This window comes from Lutra lutra, chromosome 18, assembly GCF_902655055.1.
Source record: "Lutra lutra chromosome 18, mLutLut1.2, whole genome shotgun sequence".
Classification (NCBI taxonomy): domain Eukaryota; kingdom Metazoa; phylum Chordata; class Mammalia; order Carnivora; family Mustelidae; genus Lutra; species Lutra lutra.
In genome coordinates, this window is record NC_062295.1 from 4,050,616 (window position 1) to 4,068,869 (window position 18,254).

Genomic DNA, 18,254 nt, shown 5'->3' on the forward strand with positions numbered 1-18,254 from the left:
TCTCGGTGGTCAGGCCACCAAGACATCTGGTCCACATTCTGTACCCAGGGGTCTTCCATCACTACCATGAGGTTGAGGGGGGGATGCTTGCGCCACCGTAACTGGTCCATGTTAATCCCCAACTACCAATCCCAAAGCTTAATGACGAGCTCTTGTACATTTGTGTCAGCACGTGTTCCTACCCACCCCTAGAGGTTAAGTGTTTGAATTTTAACCTCTGCTCCATGCCTCATCTAAGCTCCGAAAAATGCCTGAGTCCAAAATGTGTCTCTCCTTGAACAGTATAAGTGTTAGACTCTGTGGGTTGCCAGAGACCCCCAAATCCAACACGAAGTGCCTCAAGCAAAAACGGGGATTTACTGGTCCATGTAATTGGTCCAAGAATGATAGTGGCTTCAGGTATAGCTGGATCTAGGTGCTTAAATTATATCCCCCTTTTCTTTTGATTTGGTTCTTCTCCACATTCACTTCACTCTCTTTCTCCATGTGGCCCACATCCTGGCAAGTGGACAATCTCAGCAAAGTGTTTTCCCCCAATCTCAGCAAAGTGTTTTCCCCCAATCTCAGCAAAGTGTTTTCCCCCAAAATCTTCCCCCAAAGTGTTTTCCAGGGTGGGCTCTAGTAGCCAACTGGGGCAGGGGACTACCTCCAACCCCTATATTCATGCCATCTTGGACTTGATGGGATGGTACTAGAATGGGGGAGAGGTAGCACCCTAAAGGCAATGGCAGGGAGGCTCACAGCCTTGGCTCTCAGAGTCCTGCCTTCACTGGGCATTCTGATTACCACCGGGAGGTGTCTAGATGCAAGAAACTGCAAGTTCTGATGGGTACTTCTGGTTGGTGAAGCACACTCAGCCCCTGTATAGGGGAGGCTGGACATGCCAAGGAGTTAACCCCCAGGAGAAACCCCCATCCCACACAATGAGAGCGTGTTGGCCAACAAACACCCCACCAGAGGCACAGCCCCAAGATGTTATCTGTATTCTCCTGGCTGCCCACAGTGGGGAGCTGCTCACTAATGCACTGTGTATTGGCTGCCTTTCCTTCTCTACCTCACTTCTCTGTTCCCCACCAGGGCTTCTTGGGGTCACCTCCCAAATAAACTACTTGCCCTCACCTCTTTATCTCAGGTTCATGGGCTGGGAGGGATCCAGGCGAATACAGGGCACCGGGTGTTGGGCAGGCATGACAGACCCCTATACAAACAGGGAGGGTGAACGTAGCCTCTTTGCTGAACCAGGGACCCCTCCAGCACGCCGTGATGGACCCTCTTCAGCTCCCTCTGGCCTGAAATCCAACAAGCCCATGCACAGCACTGTACTCTCCCAGCTCAGCTGCCAGCCCAGCCAAGGACAGAGAGAGACGCCCTCTGTGGAGGTCAGAGCTTCCAGGTCACGGGTTTCTACAGCCCATTGCCTCAGAACCTCTGAAGGTGCTCCCTGTAGATTCCCAGACCCCATACCCCTGAGATTTTGACTCGATGGGTCTGGGACAGGATGTGGACATCTACAATCATACAACATTCCGGGGGAAAACACTCTGACCTGCCGCTGGGCTCGGGAACTGTGTCTCAGGAACATGCCGACGTGATTCAAAGATGCTTGGGAACTTCTCCAAGCTCTTGTCAGTACTTCCTACCCCTGAACAGTGGGAGCAAAATGTCCAAGCAGCCCAGGGACCAGTTGTGCCCTGGAAAAGACCGAAACACAGAAAAAGACTTCCAGGTGGTGTTGAAACACAAGGTCCCCAGAGGAACATGTGAACTTGGTTGTTTCCATTTCTGGAAGGAGGACTTACAACGTGAAGAATTTGCCTAGTTCCTTAAATGAGCAGCTGCCCTCAGTTCCTGGACGTGCTGTGAACTCCACTCCTCCCTTCCCTCCAACCTGGGTCACAAGCCCAGAAAAGGGGCTGAATTAGGAGGTAGAAATGACAGCTGCCTGGCCATGGGTAGTGTGTGGGCTTTGGGAGATGGTTCACTAGGTGTAGGATCAACTATGCCCAGGGATATTGACAACCTGGCCTCTGGCTCCCACTGCAGGACCAAGACACAGCATCCTGGAGGAAGTATCACAGGCTGGCTCAGCAGGTCTCAACTTTAGGGGGACAGACAAAAAGACACACAGACCCACAAACACATTCCTGCAGGAACTTGGAGTCTGGGAAATTGTCCTGTGATATTTTACTTCTCAGAACCAAATTCTTCCTTTCTGAAGTGAAACTAGACCAGCAGAACAGTAGATGGACTGCAGGATGGGCTCGATTAGCCTCCTGGACCCAGGTCTCTTTGCAGCTCCTCTCACTAGAGGGTGGAGTCTGTCTCGGGGATGGAATCTGGGTGTCTTTGGACCAGCTCACAGAACACGGTGGAAATGAGGTCATGCCAGTTCTGAGCCGAAGCTTTGTAAAGCCTTTTGTGCTTCTCTTCCAGGATCCCCACCCCCACCCAGACCCCAAGCCTGAGCCAGCCTCCTGGGGGACCAGGCACCGGGTGGAGCTACGTCATCAGCTGTGGCCATCCCAGACCAGCCCCCAGTGGGCCCATCAGCTGTGGAAGACACACCAGTGAGCCCAGCTGAGATCACCATCCCCAGCCCCCATCAACAGAATCGCATAGTTGACCCTAGAATCATGAAAAATAATTGTTTTTTAAAAGAAGCAGTAACTGCTTGTTGTTTTAAACCACCAAGTTTTGGACTGGTTACACAGGACTAGATAGCTACCAGTTATAGTGTGTCTTAGCCGGCTCAAGCTTTGACTAATACCATACACTGGGCGGCTTACAAATAACAGACGTCTACTTCCCATAGTTCTGGAGGCTGGAATCCAAGATCAAGGTGCCGGCAAATTCAGTTCTTGGTGAGGGCCCCCGTCTTGGCTTCTGGAACAGCTGCCAGCTCGCACATGGCCTCTTCTCTGTGCTTGTATGGAGACGGTGCCCTCCTGTCTCTTCTTGTAAGAGCGCAAATCCCATCCTGAGGGGACCACTGTTGTGACCTCATCAAAAACTAATTAAACCAAAGGCCCCACCTCCTAATACTACCACATGGGTTGCGGGGAAGGAGAAGAGGGTTTGGGCTTCAACACAGGAATCATTGTGGGAGGATACACTCAGTTCATAACGTACGCGAGTCTCTAATATCTGCTGGGAGCTACAGGACCTCCCTCATCTCTCATCCCCAAAGATCTGCTGAGCACAGGGTAATACCCATTCGTCGGGGTGGTCAGGGGGAACTGCCAGGTACTTCCTGAAGACCCTCCACAGCCACGGGTTCCAAACGCAGATACTCACGGGGCTGGCAGGCCACAGACTGCCGGGGGCTGCGATGACCTGGAGAAGGCAGGCCCACAGAGGGACCGGGGATTCTCATCTCTGACAAGTCGTTGCCCTGGAAGGATGTTGGTAGGGGCTGTGGGCTCGCCCTCTTTTCAAAAGAAATCAGAAATCTTAAATTGTTTATCTCTTGACGTTTAAACGCTGGTAACTAATTTAAACCCCGGTAAGTCATGGTGCAGACTACACTTTTTCCTTCTTTCAAAACATGGTCCAGACCTGCCCATCCCCCCAAGTCTTGGCATCACCTGGGAGCTCGTGAGAGACTCGGACTCTTGTACCCCATCCTGGGCCAGAATCTGCATTTTAACAAGATCTCCAGGTGACTTGTATGCACCACAAAGTCAGAAACCCTGGATCAAATGAACAGATCAGGGAGCTGGACGTGCTCTGGGCTCCCCGTTTATGACCCTGGATTCAGGTGACAGAACCCCATCCTTAAGACCTAGGTACTTCCAGAAATCCACAATTCAGGCTTTAGTTGCCACCTGGGGGGGGGGGGCTCCTTTTATTATATCAATTTATTCAAGTGATAAAAAAAACCCCTCTCTCTGCGGAAGGATACCAAAATAGAAAGCTTGTAAACATGATTCCATCCCCCGCCCCTTCGAAGGAGCTCCCTGTGACAGGAAGTAGAATTCCAATTGGCAAATACTGCAATGAGGTCTGTAGAGAAGGGTCCCGTGTCGTGGCCATCGTCTCTGTGATCCATCCCTGTCCAGGGGGGCTGGCTGGCCCCTGCCACTCAGTCATGGTGCGGTCACGGGGCATCCTGTCACTAGCGGCCTCTGCCTCAGGAGGTCAGAGGCTCTTTGGCACACGGCAGGCCCTTGGGGGACAGGCCACCCAGGCAGCAGACACAGGCAGGCAGGGAAGGAGGCAGTCTCTCTCTGGGGAGCACGGTATTGCTAGGGTTGTGTGTGTCATGGCAGGCGACCAGGGGAGGGCCTGGGGCCAGTGAGGGGCTGAGGCACAGGTGCTATCAGAAGCTTGGCTTGGCACCGGGGCTGAGAGCACCCAGACGATCAGCGGCCTTGAGGTTTCCCTTGCAGAAACGAGGCCATGTCGAAATGAGCTTTCAGAGCAGGCCATGGCGGGCGGCTGGAGGCGTCAGTCCTTAAAGGGGTTGTGGGCATCCCCCTGCTGTTCCTTCTCCGCAGCCAGGAGCTCCCCGTTCATCTCCTGCAGTGGGTGGTAAACGTAGGCCCCATCCAGGTGCCGGCTCCGCTCTGCTCTCGAGCCAAGGAGCAAGGACACGTTCGCCACCGTGCTGATCAGCAGAAGGAAAACTAGGGCCAGGGTGAGGGCCAGCCAGGCGGTCCTGGGTGCAGAAGAGAGAGCCTCAACAGGGGGTTGTTGGGCAGTGCTGGAGGGGTTTCCCCTCCACCACAACAGAGGCAGAGTCGGGAGCCTCCAGGGAGAACACAACCACTGTTCGGGAGCAAAATGGGGCTGGCATGGCCAGGGGGCACCCTCCAGACACACATTCGGGGAGCAGTAGTGACAGTCCCTGTGTGTCATGCAGGCCAGCCCTGCAACATGTCCTGATATTTAAGAGAAACCATGAAAAGAAAAAAAAAATTTTTACGTGAATGTTGCTGATTTTCAGAAGCTGCTAATAAACCTTACTTTTATACAATTATACAATACAGTTGGGGATCTCACGATGATGCCCCAAGAAGCATCAGTTTGTATCCGTGCTCTGGGGGATGTTCCAGAAACCTCAAAGGAGACAGAGCAGGGAGAACTGCACCCCTCCCTCCCTCCAGGGGAGCTGACGGGGTCTTTCAATGATCCTTGTTTTCCTCCTTCATGTGAACTCTGTGGCTGAAGCCCTCAATGCAAAAGCAGACACGAGCACATTGCTGGGGGTGGGGACATGCTCGTCAGCCCCCCAGGGCTCCCCTTCCCTTGCCGGCAGTTGTCAGCTGGTCTGCAGGTCTGCACTGGGGAGGAGGGGCTCAAAGTCTCACACCTGAGGAGCCAGAACTTAAGACCAGGGGCCAGGCGCTCCTGGGAGCCACTGTCCCTGCTCTGGGAGCATTTTCAAAGGATGTTTCCAGGGGTTTTCTTCAGGTGTGGTTCTGGGCCTTCAGAGCCTCACCCCAGGCTCACTGAGTCAGGACATCCAGGAGGGACCTGGGATCTGCATTATTAATGGTAAGACTGTCCTCCAGGACATCGCCAGGAGCTTTTCATTCATACCCACACCTGATTCCCACCTCCAGTGTGGGTGGGGCTGGGCCATGAGCTGAGAGCTACAAGAAAAGAAGTTCTCAGAGTGGGGTCTCCATGCCAGCAGCATTACCATCCCCTGGGATCACCCTGGAAATGCAGATTCTCAGCCTCCACCCCAGACCTACTAAAGCAGAAACTCCAGAGACGGGACCCAGCAATCTATTTCAGCAAGCCCTCCCCGAGGTTTGCACTAGCAAACAGAAAGCCTGCCACAGAGCGGTGCTCGAGAAATGGTGTGAATTCCTCGGAGGTTGGCACTTCTGTACCAGACACCAGGACCCGAGAAAATAAGTGGCGAGTCTTGCAGGAAAAGGAGCCCCGATGCCCTTCCCCTTCGACTCCCACTGGGGTGGTGACCAGGGTCCTTCTCACCATCTCCCGGGCCCACTTGGGTGGCTGTGAGCATCAGCTGTGACTCTCTCTGTGCTTACACTGAAGAAACATCACCTGGGTGGCTGATGTCACCTCCCAGCCTTGCCCAGTCCCTGAGCAGGAGTCATACCTCACGGGTGGAGGGAGAGGGGGATTTCCTCCCATCCCAACCCCAAGTCCCACCAAATCTCCTACCCGGTGAGAAGGGAGAGTTCTCCTGTTCTAGGGGTGGTCTCGGATGGCCGGAGACATTGTTTCACTGTAAGACAGCAGAGAGAGGCTGACATGCTGGAAGGGGAGGGGTGTGCCCCATTTGCCCCCGAGGAGCCTGGGAGGAGCCATACCTTGGGAGAAGATGCTATTAAGGGCTGGTGCCTGGGCCAGGCTGCAGTTGCCAGTCTGGGGGTCACAGGGACACTGGTGCTCACACTTGCAAGGCATCTGGCAGCCTGGCCCGTGCCAGCCGAGGGGACACTCTGTGGAGAGGAGGCAGAAGGGGAGGCCTCAGTGGCAGGACCTCTCTGCACAGACAGGATGGGCCCCAGGTATGTGCAGAGCTGGGCTGAAGCAGAAGTGACCCCAGGGTTTCCCCAGGCTAGACCCTGGAGATGCCCCTGGGTGGCACTTCCTCCCAGCTGACTTGGGGACTGTGTAGCTTACCCTGCTCACAGGTGTCTCCAGTGAAGCCAGGAGGACAGGTGCAGGTCCCCTGGATGGGGTCACAGGCAGCTCCGTTCTGACATCTACACTTCATGGCACAGTCTGCCCCGAAGGAGCCATTGCTGCAAGCTGGCCCGGGGAAAGGGGAGTCATTTCAAAATCCAGCCCCGCCCCACCGGGGTGAGGGCCAAGAAGACTGCAAACAGATCTCAGTCACCCTAAGTGGCTCTGTAGGTTCACAAATGCTTCCAACAGAAAGTTAAGGAGAACACACTTCAAGGCAGACCCTGACACTGAGCCTTCCTGTCTAGATGGACAGGTGGCCAGGGAGCCAGGAAGCAGACATGGATGTGCAGGTGGGGACAAGCGCAGCAGCAGCAGACCGCTGGAGGGGGTGGGGCGGGCAGGCGTCAGGGGACAGGGCAACTGAGCTGGGGTCTGGAGGAGTGGAGCTGGGTCAGTGAGTTGGGGAGGGGCTGCGGCACCCAGCAGGTCAGGCTAAGGGCTTCATTCCTTTCACGTCCTCAAAAGAAAGCCCTGAAGGATTTGAAACTGTGGATGGCTGTGGTGGGTTGAACTGTGTCCCCCCAAAAGATACTGTGTCCTGGGGCACCTGGGTGGCTCAGTGGGTAAAGCCTCTGCTTTCGGCTCGGGTCATGATCCCAAGGTCCTGGGAATGAGCCCCAAATCGGGCTCTCTGTTCTGTGGGGAGCCTGCTTCCCCTTCTCTCTCTCTGCCTACTTGTGATCTCTGTCAAATAAATAAATAAAATCTTAAAAAAAAAAAAAGATATTGTGACCTAATCCTCAGAATCTGTGAACATGACCTCATCTGGACACAGAGTCTTTGCAGATACAATTAAGTGAAGACCATAAAAGATGAGGGCGCCTGGACTTAGAGTGGGCCCTAAATCCAATGACCTGGGCTCTGTGTAAGGGAATGGAGAGACAGACATGGGCAGAGACTGGAGAGATGTGGCCACAAGGCAAGGAATGCCTGGAGCCACCAGGAGTTGGAAGGGGTGGGAAGGAGCCTCCCCTAGACCTCTGACAGGGAGCGAGGGCCCCGCAAGACACCTTGATTTTGCAGTTCTGCCCTCTGGAACTGAGACAGCATAAGTGCTATTTCAAGCCACGCAGTTTGTGGAATTTGTTGTGGCCACTGTGGGAAACTCACGCAGTGATTTAGTCAGGCGAGAACAAGAAGCAGGAGGAGGAAAAAGGCAGCTGCCACGCTCACCCTCTCCCCACGGGGCCAGGGGTGCGGAGCACCCAGCCTGGCGGCTTTTACCTTCACTGCAGTTGGAGCCCGTCCATCCAGCTTCACAGCGGCAGCCAGCTGCCAAGACAAGACCAAGGAGGCAGGTGAGGGCCCGGGCAAGGCCAGGGCAGGGAGGGCTGGGAGCCCCAGTCACAGCTGCCACCCCGGAGATCCCACTCACTCTCTGTGCAAAGCCCGTGCAGGCTGCAGTTGGAGGGGCCACAGTCCAGCCTGTCGCAGGCCGCGCCCTGCCAGAAGCGTCCCGTGCACTGGCAGCGACCCTCCACACAGGTCCCGTGGCCGCTGCAGTCAGGTGGCTGGCAGCGGGGCTCGTGCACACACACCACGGTAGACACACGGCGTGGACAGCGCCACATGTTGTCCTGGCTGTGGGGTGGGGGGGACACAGTGTGTGAAGAGGCCAGGACACTGACCATCCCCCAGTGGACCCCGCGTACCCCCTACCATAGTTCCCGAGGGCTGTCTCTCTCTCCACTGCCCGTTCTCCAGCCTTTTATAGGTTCTTCCCACCCTGACAATCTCTTCCAACCCCAGGGCCTTTACACATGTTGTTCTTGCTGCCTGGAAGGTTCTCCCGGCCCTGCCTCGCCACCTCTTCAACCCTCAGAGCCCAGCTGAGGTTCCATTATGCTCAAAGAGGTCTTTCCTGACCTACAAAACCCCTTTCATTGGCATCGGGGACACTGGCACAGTATGTATAATTTGACTCTCTTCCTGGAAGCAGTGAGAGGCAGGGATCTCAGCTCTTTCTGCTCATGGCTGAATCCCCAGTGCCTGGCACGCAGTAGGTGCTCAGTCTTTGTTGAATGACACAGCTGAGGACAGGCCTGGACACAGACCTCAAGAAGGGGGCTCTGGCATGCTTACCAGTGATCTGATGGATAACTGGCCAAGGTCCCGTTGAGCACAAAGGTGGCGGAGCCCCCTCCATCCAGGTTGATGGCATTGACCACGTCCTGTTTCAGCAAGAACTCTGCCATCTCCCACAGGTTAATGCTGAAGCACAAGAGCATTAACGTTGACTGTGTCCACTGCCTTTCCTGTTTAACTGGCCTTCCTTTCCATGGTGGACAGTATCACCCCCACTGTGGCAGGCAAATTCCTAAATGGGATTTCCTCCCAAATGTCCCATCTTAACCCCTGCAAGCTGTGACTATAATGAGAGGTCACCCCCATGACTGTGTTATTTTACACGGCTCAGCTGTCCACAAGTGGGGACACTGTCCTGGATTATCTCAGGGGGCCCAGTGGAATCACAAAAGCTCTTAAAAGCAGACCTTTCCCTGGCTGCTGGCAGAATGTGGAGCGGGAGAGACTGCAAATACAAAGGGGAAGAAGGGACTGGATGCATGTTTGCTGGTTTGAAGATGGGGTGCGTAACATGCACAGGAAGGAATGTGGGCAGCCTGAAGGAGCAGAGGGTCCCATGGCCAACAACCAGCAAGAAAACACAGACTGCAGTCCTACAACCACAAGGAAGCGTATCCGGCTGACAACTCGAATGATCTAAGAGGATTCTTGCTCTGACGCTCCAGATGAGAGCCTTCCTGGCAAATGGCTTGATTTTTGGGGTACCTCCATGGGATACCTCCAACATGGAACCCAGCTGAGCCCTCCAGAATTCTGACCTACAGAACTGTGATCTACCAGATGGGTGCGGTTTGTGCTTGTCTGTTATACAGCAATAGCAAACCAACACACTCTCTTCACAGAGGAAGAAACTGTGGCTCAGAGAGGTTGAGAGACTTGTCAGTGGCCACAGGGCTAGCAGGTGGCAGAGCTGGGATTCAAGCAGAGGTCTTCTCCCTACTAACTTTGTATTTACTTCCCATCACCCTATCCAGGGCTCAGCAAGGCAGAGGCCTAAGTTGGGGAGAACTGAGAGGAAGTGTGTAGAGGGCGACGAGTTCCCAGAAGTGAGACAGATCTAGGAACGGTTTTGTGTGGGAAGGCAGGGGACAGGTGGATGTGAACATCCCCTGTTGGGATTCTGATGGCCAGCTGTCAGTGGGCTGAGGTTCCTCAAAGCAGGACTCGGCCCAGGCCTGGAGGTCCCAGTTCCTGGCACTCACCCCCGCTGCTCCGTCTGCCCATCTGCGTGGAAGAGCACCAGCTGCCCTTTCCGGTCATGTCCCACAGCTGTCCTGGCTGACATCACGTTCACGAATTTGCTAAAGGAACCTGAAAGAGAAGAAGCCTGGCTGATCACCTGGCTCTCTGGGAAGCCTCCTGAGCTCTGCCTGTTATTTTTGGCCAGTCCAATGCCGTTCTCCACCTCCTGGTCTGTGCCATCCAGTTTTTCACTTAGACATGTATCGTTCTGCCTCCCCTCTGCCCTGTCCCACTGATTCTCCACATAGCCGCTGGATGGCCCTTCTCAGGTGTAAATTAAGTGACATCAGCCTCCAGGGGAAAACCCTCTAATGACTTCCACTGTTCTCAGCACAAAACCCAAGGCCCAACATGGCCACTCTGGCCTGCTTCTCCTTCCTCATCTCTGGGGGCTCCCCCCTCACCATCCTGCAGCCACTTTCTGCTTTAGGGCTTCTGCACCTCCTGTTTTCTCTGGCTGGACTGTGCTTCTCCTCAGTTCTTCCTGTGATTTGCTTTTTCCAATCTAGGGCACCTCCTCAGTGAGGCCTCCCTTGACTGCTCGGTCTGAAACAGCCATTTCCACAACAGGGCCAGAGCATCCCTTCCCACCCTAGTATTCTACATCCCAGAGGTTCTCAAACTGAATTACCCAAGGGGTTTGTTAAAACACACAGGCCTGGGCCTCACCCCCAGGGATTCGGGATTCTGATTCACAGCTCCTGTCCTCTACCTGTCCCCTCTGCCCCCACTTTATTTTTCCTTCTTAGCACTTACCACTTCCTTTCAGCAAATTACATATCTATTTTCTTTCTTCTGTAAAGTCGCAAGAGCAGGGACCTTATTTGTCATAATCCCCATAGATCCCCTGTATCTTGAAACATACTTGCTCAAAGACTTAAGAATAGCTTCCCCCACCAGCCCAGAGGTCCTGGTTCTCAACAGGACTGTGCCGCACCCCGCCGCCAAACCTGTCTCCTGCGTCTCATCACATTCGGTCGCCTGGCTTTCGTTGATGTACACACTTCCGTTGCGGATCAGCCACACGACCCCACTCAGCAGCTGCACAAATGGATTCTTGGTTTCTAGCACCTCCTCTTCAGACAGGTACCTGGACACAGAAAAGGCATGCGATTCTCTTACCAGCAGGGACAACTGCAGGTAGCAGGGCTACCTCCTAGCTCCCCTCCTCGGTTGGCTGCTTGATTGCTCCTGGTGTCCCAGGAACCATTCTGTCCTGAGTGCAGCCTTTGTAAACAGTCTACACATCCCAGTTAATACTCATCTAATATAAACAATGATTCTCAACAGATTTCAAGTTCATCTTTGGCCTTCAACCTCCTAGGCCATCACTCTAGTCAAACGACCACCTGATGTCTACTGACAACTTGTAATTGGTCTCCTTGCTTCTACTCTGGTCCCTCCAACCCAGCCTCCAGCCAGGTTTAGAGCATGTTTTTGTTTTTATTTTTTTTAAAGATTTTATTTCTTTATTTGAGAGAGACAGAGTGAGATCAACGGAGAGCATGAGCAGGGATAGAGGGAGAGAGAGAAGCTGACTCCCCTGCTGAGCAGGAAGCCTGATTGAGCCTGATGGAGGGCTCGATCCCAGGACCCTGAGATCACCACCGGAGACAAAGGCAGACAGACTCTTCACCAACTGAGCCACCCAGATGTCCCTAGAGCATTTTTAAAAGATTTTATTTATTTATTTGATAGAGAGAGAGATCACAAGTAGGCAGAGAGGCAGACAGACAGAGGGGAAGCAGGTTCCCTGCTGAGCAGAGATGTGGATGCGGGGCTCGATCCCAGGACCCTGAGATCCTGACCTAGGCTGAAGGCAGAGGCTTAACCCACTGAGCCACCCAGGCGCACCCCCTAGAACATGTTTTTAAATAACCGAAGTCACTCCTGTCATTCTCTGATACTCTGTTCCTTCCTTCAGTCACCACACACACACCAAACCCCTGTGCATCTTTGAGCCTTACACTTGCTGTTCCTTCTGACTGTAGTTCTCTTCCTCCAGTTCTGACCTTGGCTAACTTGTGATTAATCTTCAGGTCTCAACCCAGAGGTCACCTTCCCTAAAATCCACCGTCCCTAAAATCCACACTCCATTTATATTGGTTCACCCTGTTCCTTGCTTCTTTACACGCATGCAATCTGAACTTATCGTATCATTTCCTCAGCTTTTATTTATTTTTCCTAGTAACGGGAGAGTTCCCTGAAGACAAAGCCTGTCTGCTTGTTCACTGCTATATCCCCAGCGCGCAGCACACTGCCTGACACAAAGCAAGCACTCGGTGATACCGGGAGATGAACAAACGCGGCAAGAAAAGTATTACTAGCCCCATTTTGCAGAACGCAAACGGACGCTCAGCTTTGTCAGGTGACTTGAACCCAGCACCACGGCTACAACCCAAATCTCAAGTCCTCTGCCCTCGACAGTCACGAGGCTCCCTGCCTTCTCACCCGGTGACCAGGGTCCCGTCGCGGCGGATCCCGAACTGCGCGTTCTGCAGCCCCCCGGCGCTGCTCACCCGGCGCCCGGCGCTCACCACGTTCCCCAGGCACTCGCCCGTGCTCATGCGGAAGAAGCCGCCGTTCTGGGCGACTCTGCAGCCAGCTGCCCGTGCCGTCTCCTCCACGGTGGCGCGGCGCCTCAAGGCGCAGCCGCCGGACCCACCGGGCTCCAGCACCGAGAAGGTGCGCAGGGGCTCTGCCACCCGCGTCAGGTGGCCAGGCACCGCGCGGTCTGCGAAGTGCGAGACGAAGGTGCGCACCGCCGGGCCGCGGGTGCCGGGGGTCGCCGGGGTAGGTGGCCAGCTCTCGTGGTCGCGACTTCCGGCGCGCACCCTTGAGCAGTCCCGGGCGGAGCGCGCGCGCGCGCGGGAGTAGGGCAGCAGCAAGTCGTCGTCTCGGGAGGCCCTGAGGGGACAGGGCGACCGTGAGCTCGGAGGGCTGTGTCCCCGGCAGAGGATCCCCGAGCCAGGCTCACGCCTCCAGACCTTTACTCACCCCCAGTCGAGGCCGCTGGTCGCCTCCGTGAGGAAGCCGAGCAGCTCAAGGAGGAAGAGAAGCCAGCGACCCATGGAGGCCGCCATGTTGGAACAGGGCCTCCGATCACGTGGGACTGCCCCACGTGACTCAAGATTTTTGGTGGTCGATTTCAACCCGGACAGACTAGCTTAGGCTCCGTTGGATATCGGGAGCTCTTCTCCTAAAAAGTTTACAGTTTTGTGTTTGTTTTGTTTTTTGTTCCAAAGGCACGTGACGTTGGGTTGTCGGTGGGAACGTTTCGTGTTAATGTAATTTCAAACTTCCTGGAGGTTCTAAGAGTAGTGTAAAGAGCTCCCATATACCTTCTACGTATATTTACTAGTTAACTTTTGTCCCATTTAGTTTTTCATTTCAACTTCATTTGCATAGGCCACGCCCCATTCCCCCCCAACCATTTGCAACCAAGTTGCAGACTTCGGGATCCTTCACCTTGATACTTTATATAATCTTTTAGGGACAAGGACATTTTCCTGCATAACCACAGGCTAAGTAAAAGTAAGACATTTTACATTAATAGTTTAACTAATCCACAGTTCATACTCAAAATTTGCCAGTTTTCTGTATGATATCCTTTAGAGCTATTTTCCCCACATCTAGGGTCCAATCCGGGAGTTACATTTCTTGTCGCGTCACTGTGGTCTCCCTGATTCTGGACCAGTTTCTCAGCCTTGGTCTCTTACGACCTTTGATGTAGTTTTGATTTGTTGGGTCCCCAATGTTGGGTGCCCCAATAACGGGTCCGTGATTAAAGGAGCAAGACTGACACAAAGCGAAGGTCTGGCAAAGCTTTATTTCGCACCAAGCATTGAGAATCAAACCGACTGGCCGGTGGCACACCTCTTACAGAGAGCGCAACCCCTCCCTGCCTCACAGACTAACTTTTATAGAGCAAAGGCCATGCGGTTGAGCCTGGCCACACACAGGTGGCCAATGAGATTGCAATACACAGAGAAAGCTGCACAGTCATGCTAGGTCACACACAGGTAGCCAATTGAACTGCAATTCACCCCATAGTAGCTATTTGAACTAGCCTATCACTTTAGTCAGAATGGGCACCCAAAAGGCACCCCAAGACGGGGTCCATACTCCTTGGTAGCTAGGAGACAGTATGCCCCCCCACTGATTGAATGTCTCCACCTGACCTGACCCACCCTTGTATTTGGGCTTTGTGACCTGGGACTGGTTTCCCAGACTTGCTTTTTTTTTTTTTTTAAGATTTTTTTTTTTAATATTTTTTATTTATTTGACAGACAGATCACAAGTAGGCAGAGAGGCAGGCAGAGAGAGACAGGAGGAGGAGGCAGGCTCCCTGCTGAGCAGAGAGCCCGATGCGGGACTCGATCCCAGGACCCTGAGATCATGACCCGAGCCAAAGGCAGAGGCTTTAACCACTGAGCCACCCAGGCGCCCCCCCCCAGACTTGCTTTTAAGTAAGTTCCCCTGGGGGGTGGGCAGGGTCAATTTAAGTTTTACCGAATAAACAACAAAATGGCAGTTCAACTGGGGTGGCTCCGCTCTGGCTGAATAGGCCCTTACAGATTGTCCGTGAGTTTTGGAGCTGAGGGCCAAGAAAGAATTCTTGAGACTTCTTTGGTGTGAAAAGGTGGTTTTATTAAAGCATGGGGTCAGGACCCGTGGGCAGAAACAGCAACTGCACTGGGGTTGTGAGAAATGGCTGATGATATACTATAGGGTTTGGGGAGGTAAGGACAAAGGGAGGTGTCCAAAAGCACTTTCATATACTAAAGATTTTCAGGCTACTGGAGGGCTTGCTATTATTGTCAAGCTAAGGTTGTGTCTACTGTCCTCCCCGCTCCCAGTAGCAAATTAAGATAGTTGAGAGTTTCAGGAGTAAGGTCATTCTTCCTACTGGGAGTCAGGGGAGGAGATGAATGGGAGGTGGGAGGGGTGGTTGTAGGTACAGGCCGTCTCTAGAGAGTTCTGACCTTCAGTCTCCTCCCAACTGTGTCACTCCTTTGACAAACACATAACGAACACGTAATACCTAAGCACGTAAGTCCCACGGAAATTCTCCATTTGCTGAGCAGCCTATTACATTAATTAAACAAGGAGGCCATTAGATTGATATGGCTTTATGCCATGTCTGCTGTTAAAAAACAAAAGTCAACTGAGTGAATTTAAAGATCAAATAGACTTTATTCAATGACTCAGGAATAAGGCAGCATCCCGTCGAGCAAATAGAAAGCTCCAAAGAGCTGTACAAAATGAAAGGCTTTTATAGGCAGAAAGGGAGGAAGACAAAGAAAGAGTGGATTGTTTCAGGCAAGGTCACCTTCCTTTGAGGGAAGGACAGGGCCTATAGTACAGATGACTTTACTAGCGCTGACCAGGTAATTGACTGGTTAAAGGTTTCATTCCTGGAAGAGGCTTAAACGGTAGTTAAGTCAGATATTAAGTCTTGGTTGGCTGACATGGGGCTTGGCATATGTTACTCCGTTGGGGGGGCTGTTGTCCCTTTTTTACTTTTTTAAAAGCTAATCTCTCCACACAGTGTGGGGCTGGAACTCAACGACCCTGAAGTCAAATGCTGGGGTGGGTGTTGGGCTGGCAGAACGAAAGGGCTACTTCAGATGGCGAAAGTTCCCACCACAAAACCTGAGCTCGGACAGGAGAACAAAGACCCAAGCAGGAATCTGAACCCCCCCCCCCCGCCCCCCCACCCCCGCCCTGGGCTCCTGTGGACCAATGGGACCCTGACAAGCGGGAATCTGAGACCCCTGTCCCGGGCTCCAGTGGACCAATGGGACCCCGACGAGCATGCGAAATATCCAAATAAGGGAAACTTGCCAACAGACCCCTGAACTCCCCTCGAGGCCCCTTAAAAGCCCCCTTCTCCCTGCCTTGGGCGTGACTTCCGCCACTCTGCTTTCCAGAGTCCCGGAACCTCGCCCGAGGGTGCCCACCTCCTCCCAGTGCAACTTTCCTGGCTCCCCTTCTCCTGAGCCCTGAAACTTCGCCAGAGAGTGCCTTTAATAAATCTTGCCTTGCACCCACTTTGCCTGGTGTTGTGTTTATCTCGCTGGAAAAACTTTACAGTGGGTGATCCTAAATTTCTAGAAACTTAGGAGTAGAGAAAGCATGGACTTCAATCTACTCTTGTTTACTGTGCTTTCCCCGGTAACCTCCCATAAGGGACCCTCCCAGCCCCAACATCTCTCGTCTTTAGCTGGGAGTGGTATTTAGAGTGACCGCTTAGGCCACTGCAGGGACTTACTCAGTTTTCCTGGGTCTCTCTCATGTAGACAGGCAGTATGCACATTTCTTACACTTCTTTTTTGTTTTGTTTTTCTCCTGTTAATTTGTTTCATGTCAACTTAATTTCCAGACCAGCCTAAAGAATCTTGCAGGGTAGTGGGGGAGGAACCTTACTTATACGTCTGGATATACGTATTGAGGTCACTGCCCCAGTGTCAAACATAGATGTTCCCTTTATCTACCACCTGATGTCATACAAGTCTAGGCCTTGGCAACCCCACAGTCCTCAGCCTTGGTGAGCATCAGCATCCCTTGGGAGTTTGCCAAGGAGACATGTCCCAGGAACCCTCCTGGGGGCTGAATGAGAATCTCTAGGGACAGAGCTAGAGAGTCCGCATGTTTGTTTGTTTTTTAAAGATTTTATGTATTTAAGAAAGAGAGATGGGGCGCCTGGGTGGCTCAGTGGGTTAAGCCGCTCGCTGCCTTCGGCTCAGGTCATGATCTCAGGGTCCTGGGATCGAGTCCCAAATCGGGCTCTCTGCTCAGCAGGGAGCCTGCTTCCCTCTCTCTCTCTCTCTCTGTCTGTCTACTTGTGATCTCTCTCTGTCAAATAAATAAATAAATAAATCTAAAAAAAAAAAAAAAGAAAGAAAGAGAGAGCACAAGATGGGGAAGGGTCAGACGGAGAAGTCGACTCCCCACGGAGCAGGGAGTCCGAGACTCAATCTGGATCCTGGAACTCCTGGGATCATGACTTGAGCTGAAGGCAGACACTTAACTGAGTCACCCAAGCACCTGAGAAGTCTACATGTTTAACAAGATTTCCCCAAGCTGGTCCTGATGCCAGTGGCCACAGGCCACACATGGAGAAACTCCTCTAGGAAGGTAGAGAGCCAGTGCTGGGTGTTTAGAATATGGGAAGCGAAGGCCCACCTCCACATTATGTTAAATGCCCGTGGGATTCATCTCCAGTGCGAGGCTGAGGTCTGGGGTGGGGTAGTGGTAAGGAGACTCATCATTGGTGTGTTTACCTCTTCTCAGTGCCCTACAGCCCTCATAACCCAAAGACGTGACAGTTCAAGTGGGGTTCATCTTGCAAATTTTTCTTCCCATGTTCTAGTTTGCCTTAGGATTCCCTTTTCCTGAAAGTGACTTATAAACCCAGATTTCCGCTAGAGTCATTGCCCCCCTCATCCCCACCCTTGTTGGGTTAATTAAGCCTTCTAAAAATGTATCACTGTCAGGGTCCAGTGACTAATCCATCTAGAATGCAGGAAGGACACGGGGTGAGACATAATCACCCCTAATCCGGTTATGGGCTGTCCACCCTCTCTAGGCTGTGTGCCTGTCTTGGTAAACTTTGTTTTGTGATGCAGTGTGTGGAAGAAATCCTTGAAGCCTATGGAGTGCCAAGTAGGTATTAAATTCCGGCCCTTGGTTCCTCAAGAAAACTAGCAACCCAGAAGCAAGTCAAACTTGTCAGCGAAATCCAGGACCATTTCCCTGTGCCTGACAACTTAAGAGCACTTTCAGGAAAGCATTCAGGGGCACCAGAAGAGGATTAGACAGAGGAGACTAACTCCCAAGAGAAAGATTTAGAAGAACCACTGGCCCCTGCAGGATTATTCAGCTGAGCACAGAAGGAGCACGGGTGTTTGAATTCAGATTCTCCAGTACAACTCCGTACTCACACAGGGATGATCAGCAGCTGTTTTTCACTCCGAAGCAAAGGAAGGTGATGGACTTAAAGAACCTTCAAGTCCAGGGGCACCTGGGTGGCTCAGTGGGTTAGAGCCTCTACCTTCAGCTCAGGTTGTGATCCTAGGGTCCTGGGATTGAGCCCCATGTCGGGCTCTCTGCTCAGCAGGAAGCCTGCTTCCCCCCTCTCTCTCTACCTGCCTTTCTGCCTACTTATGATCTCTGTCTGCCAAATAAATAAATAAATAAATAAAATCTTTGAAGGAAAAAAAAAAGAACCTTCAAGTCCAAAAGACTGGATT

General features: G+C 52.8%; 1 protein-coding gene across 3 annotated transcripts; it reads right to left on the reverse strand.

Annotated features, from left to right (window-relative positions):
* Positions 1–3,811: 3,811 nt before the first annotated feature.
* NAGPA (N-acetylglucosamine-1-phosphodiester alpha-N-acetylglucosaminidase) lies at positions 3,812–13,121 on the reverse strand. 3 transcript variants are annotated; one of them, XM_047714386.1, is made up of 11 exons: positions 12,997–13,121; positions 12,451–12,906; positions 10,950–11,089; positions 9,960–10,068; positions 8,755–8,883; positions 8,048–8,253; positions 7,897–7,944; positions 6,607–6,735; positions 6,291–6,422; positions 6,142–6,205; positions 3,812–4,657 (listed from the first exon to the last, which is right to left on the reverse strand). In XM_047714386.1, exons 1-11 carry the CDS (start codon positions 13,080–13,082, stop codon positions 4,447–4,449), a joined length of 1,710 nt encoding a protein of 569 aa, XP_047570342.1. In that variant the 5' UTR covers positions 13,083–13,121; the 3' UTR covers positions 3,812–4,446. The 3 variants fall into 3 exon arrangements, with proteins under 3 accessions (XP_047570342.1, XP_047570343.1, XP_047570344.1); XM_047714387.1 differs by having other exon boundaries at positions 4,559–4,880; XM_047714388.1 differs by lacking the exon at positions 3,812–4,657 and adding an exon at positions 4,887–5,594.
* Positions 13,122–18,254: the final 5,133 nt, after the last annotated feature.

Bases quoted from the DNA above. Each gene is read 5' to 3' on its own strand.
- NAGPA (XM_047714386.1), bottom strand. From the start codon at position 13,082: ATGGCGGCCTCCATGGGTCGCTGGCTTCTCTTCCTCCTTGAGCTGCTC. The intron at 8,884-9,959 runs GTGAGTGCCAGG...CTTGTGCTTCAG, and splicing joins GGGCAGACGGAGCAGCGGGG to CATTAACCTGTGGGAGATGG. The intron at 7,945-8,047 runs GTGAGTGGGATC...TTGTCTTGGCAG, and splicing joins GCACGGGCTTTGCACAGAGA to CTGGCTGCCGCTGTGAAGCT.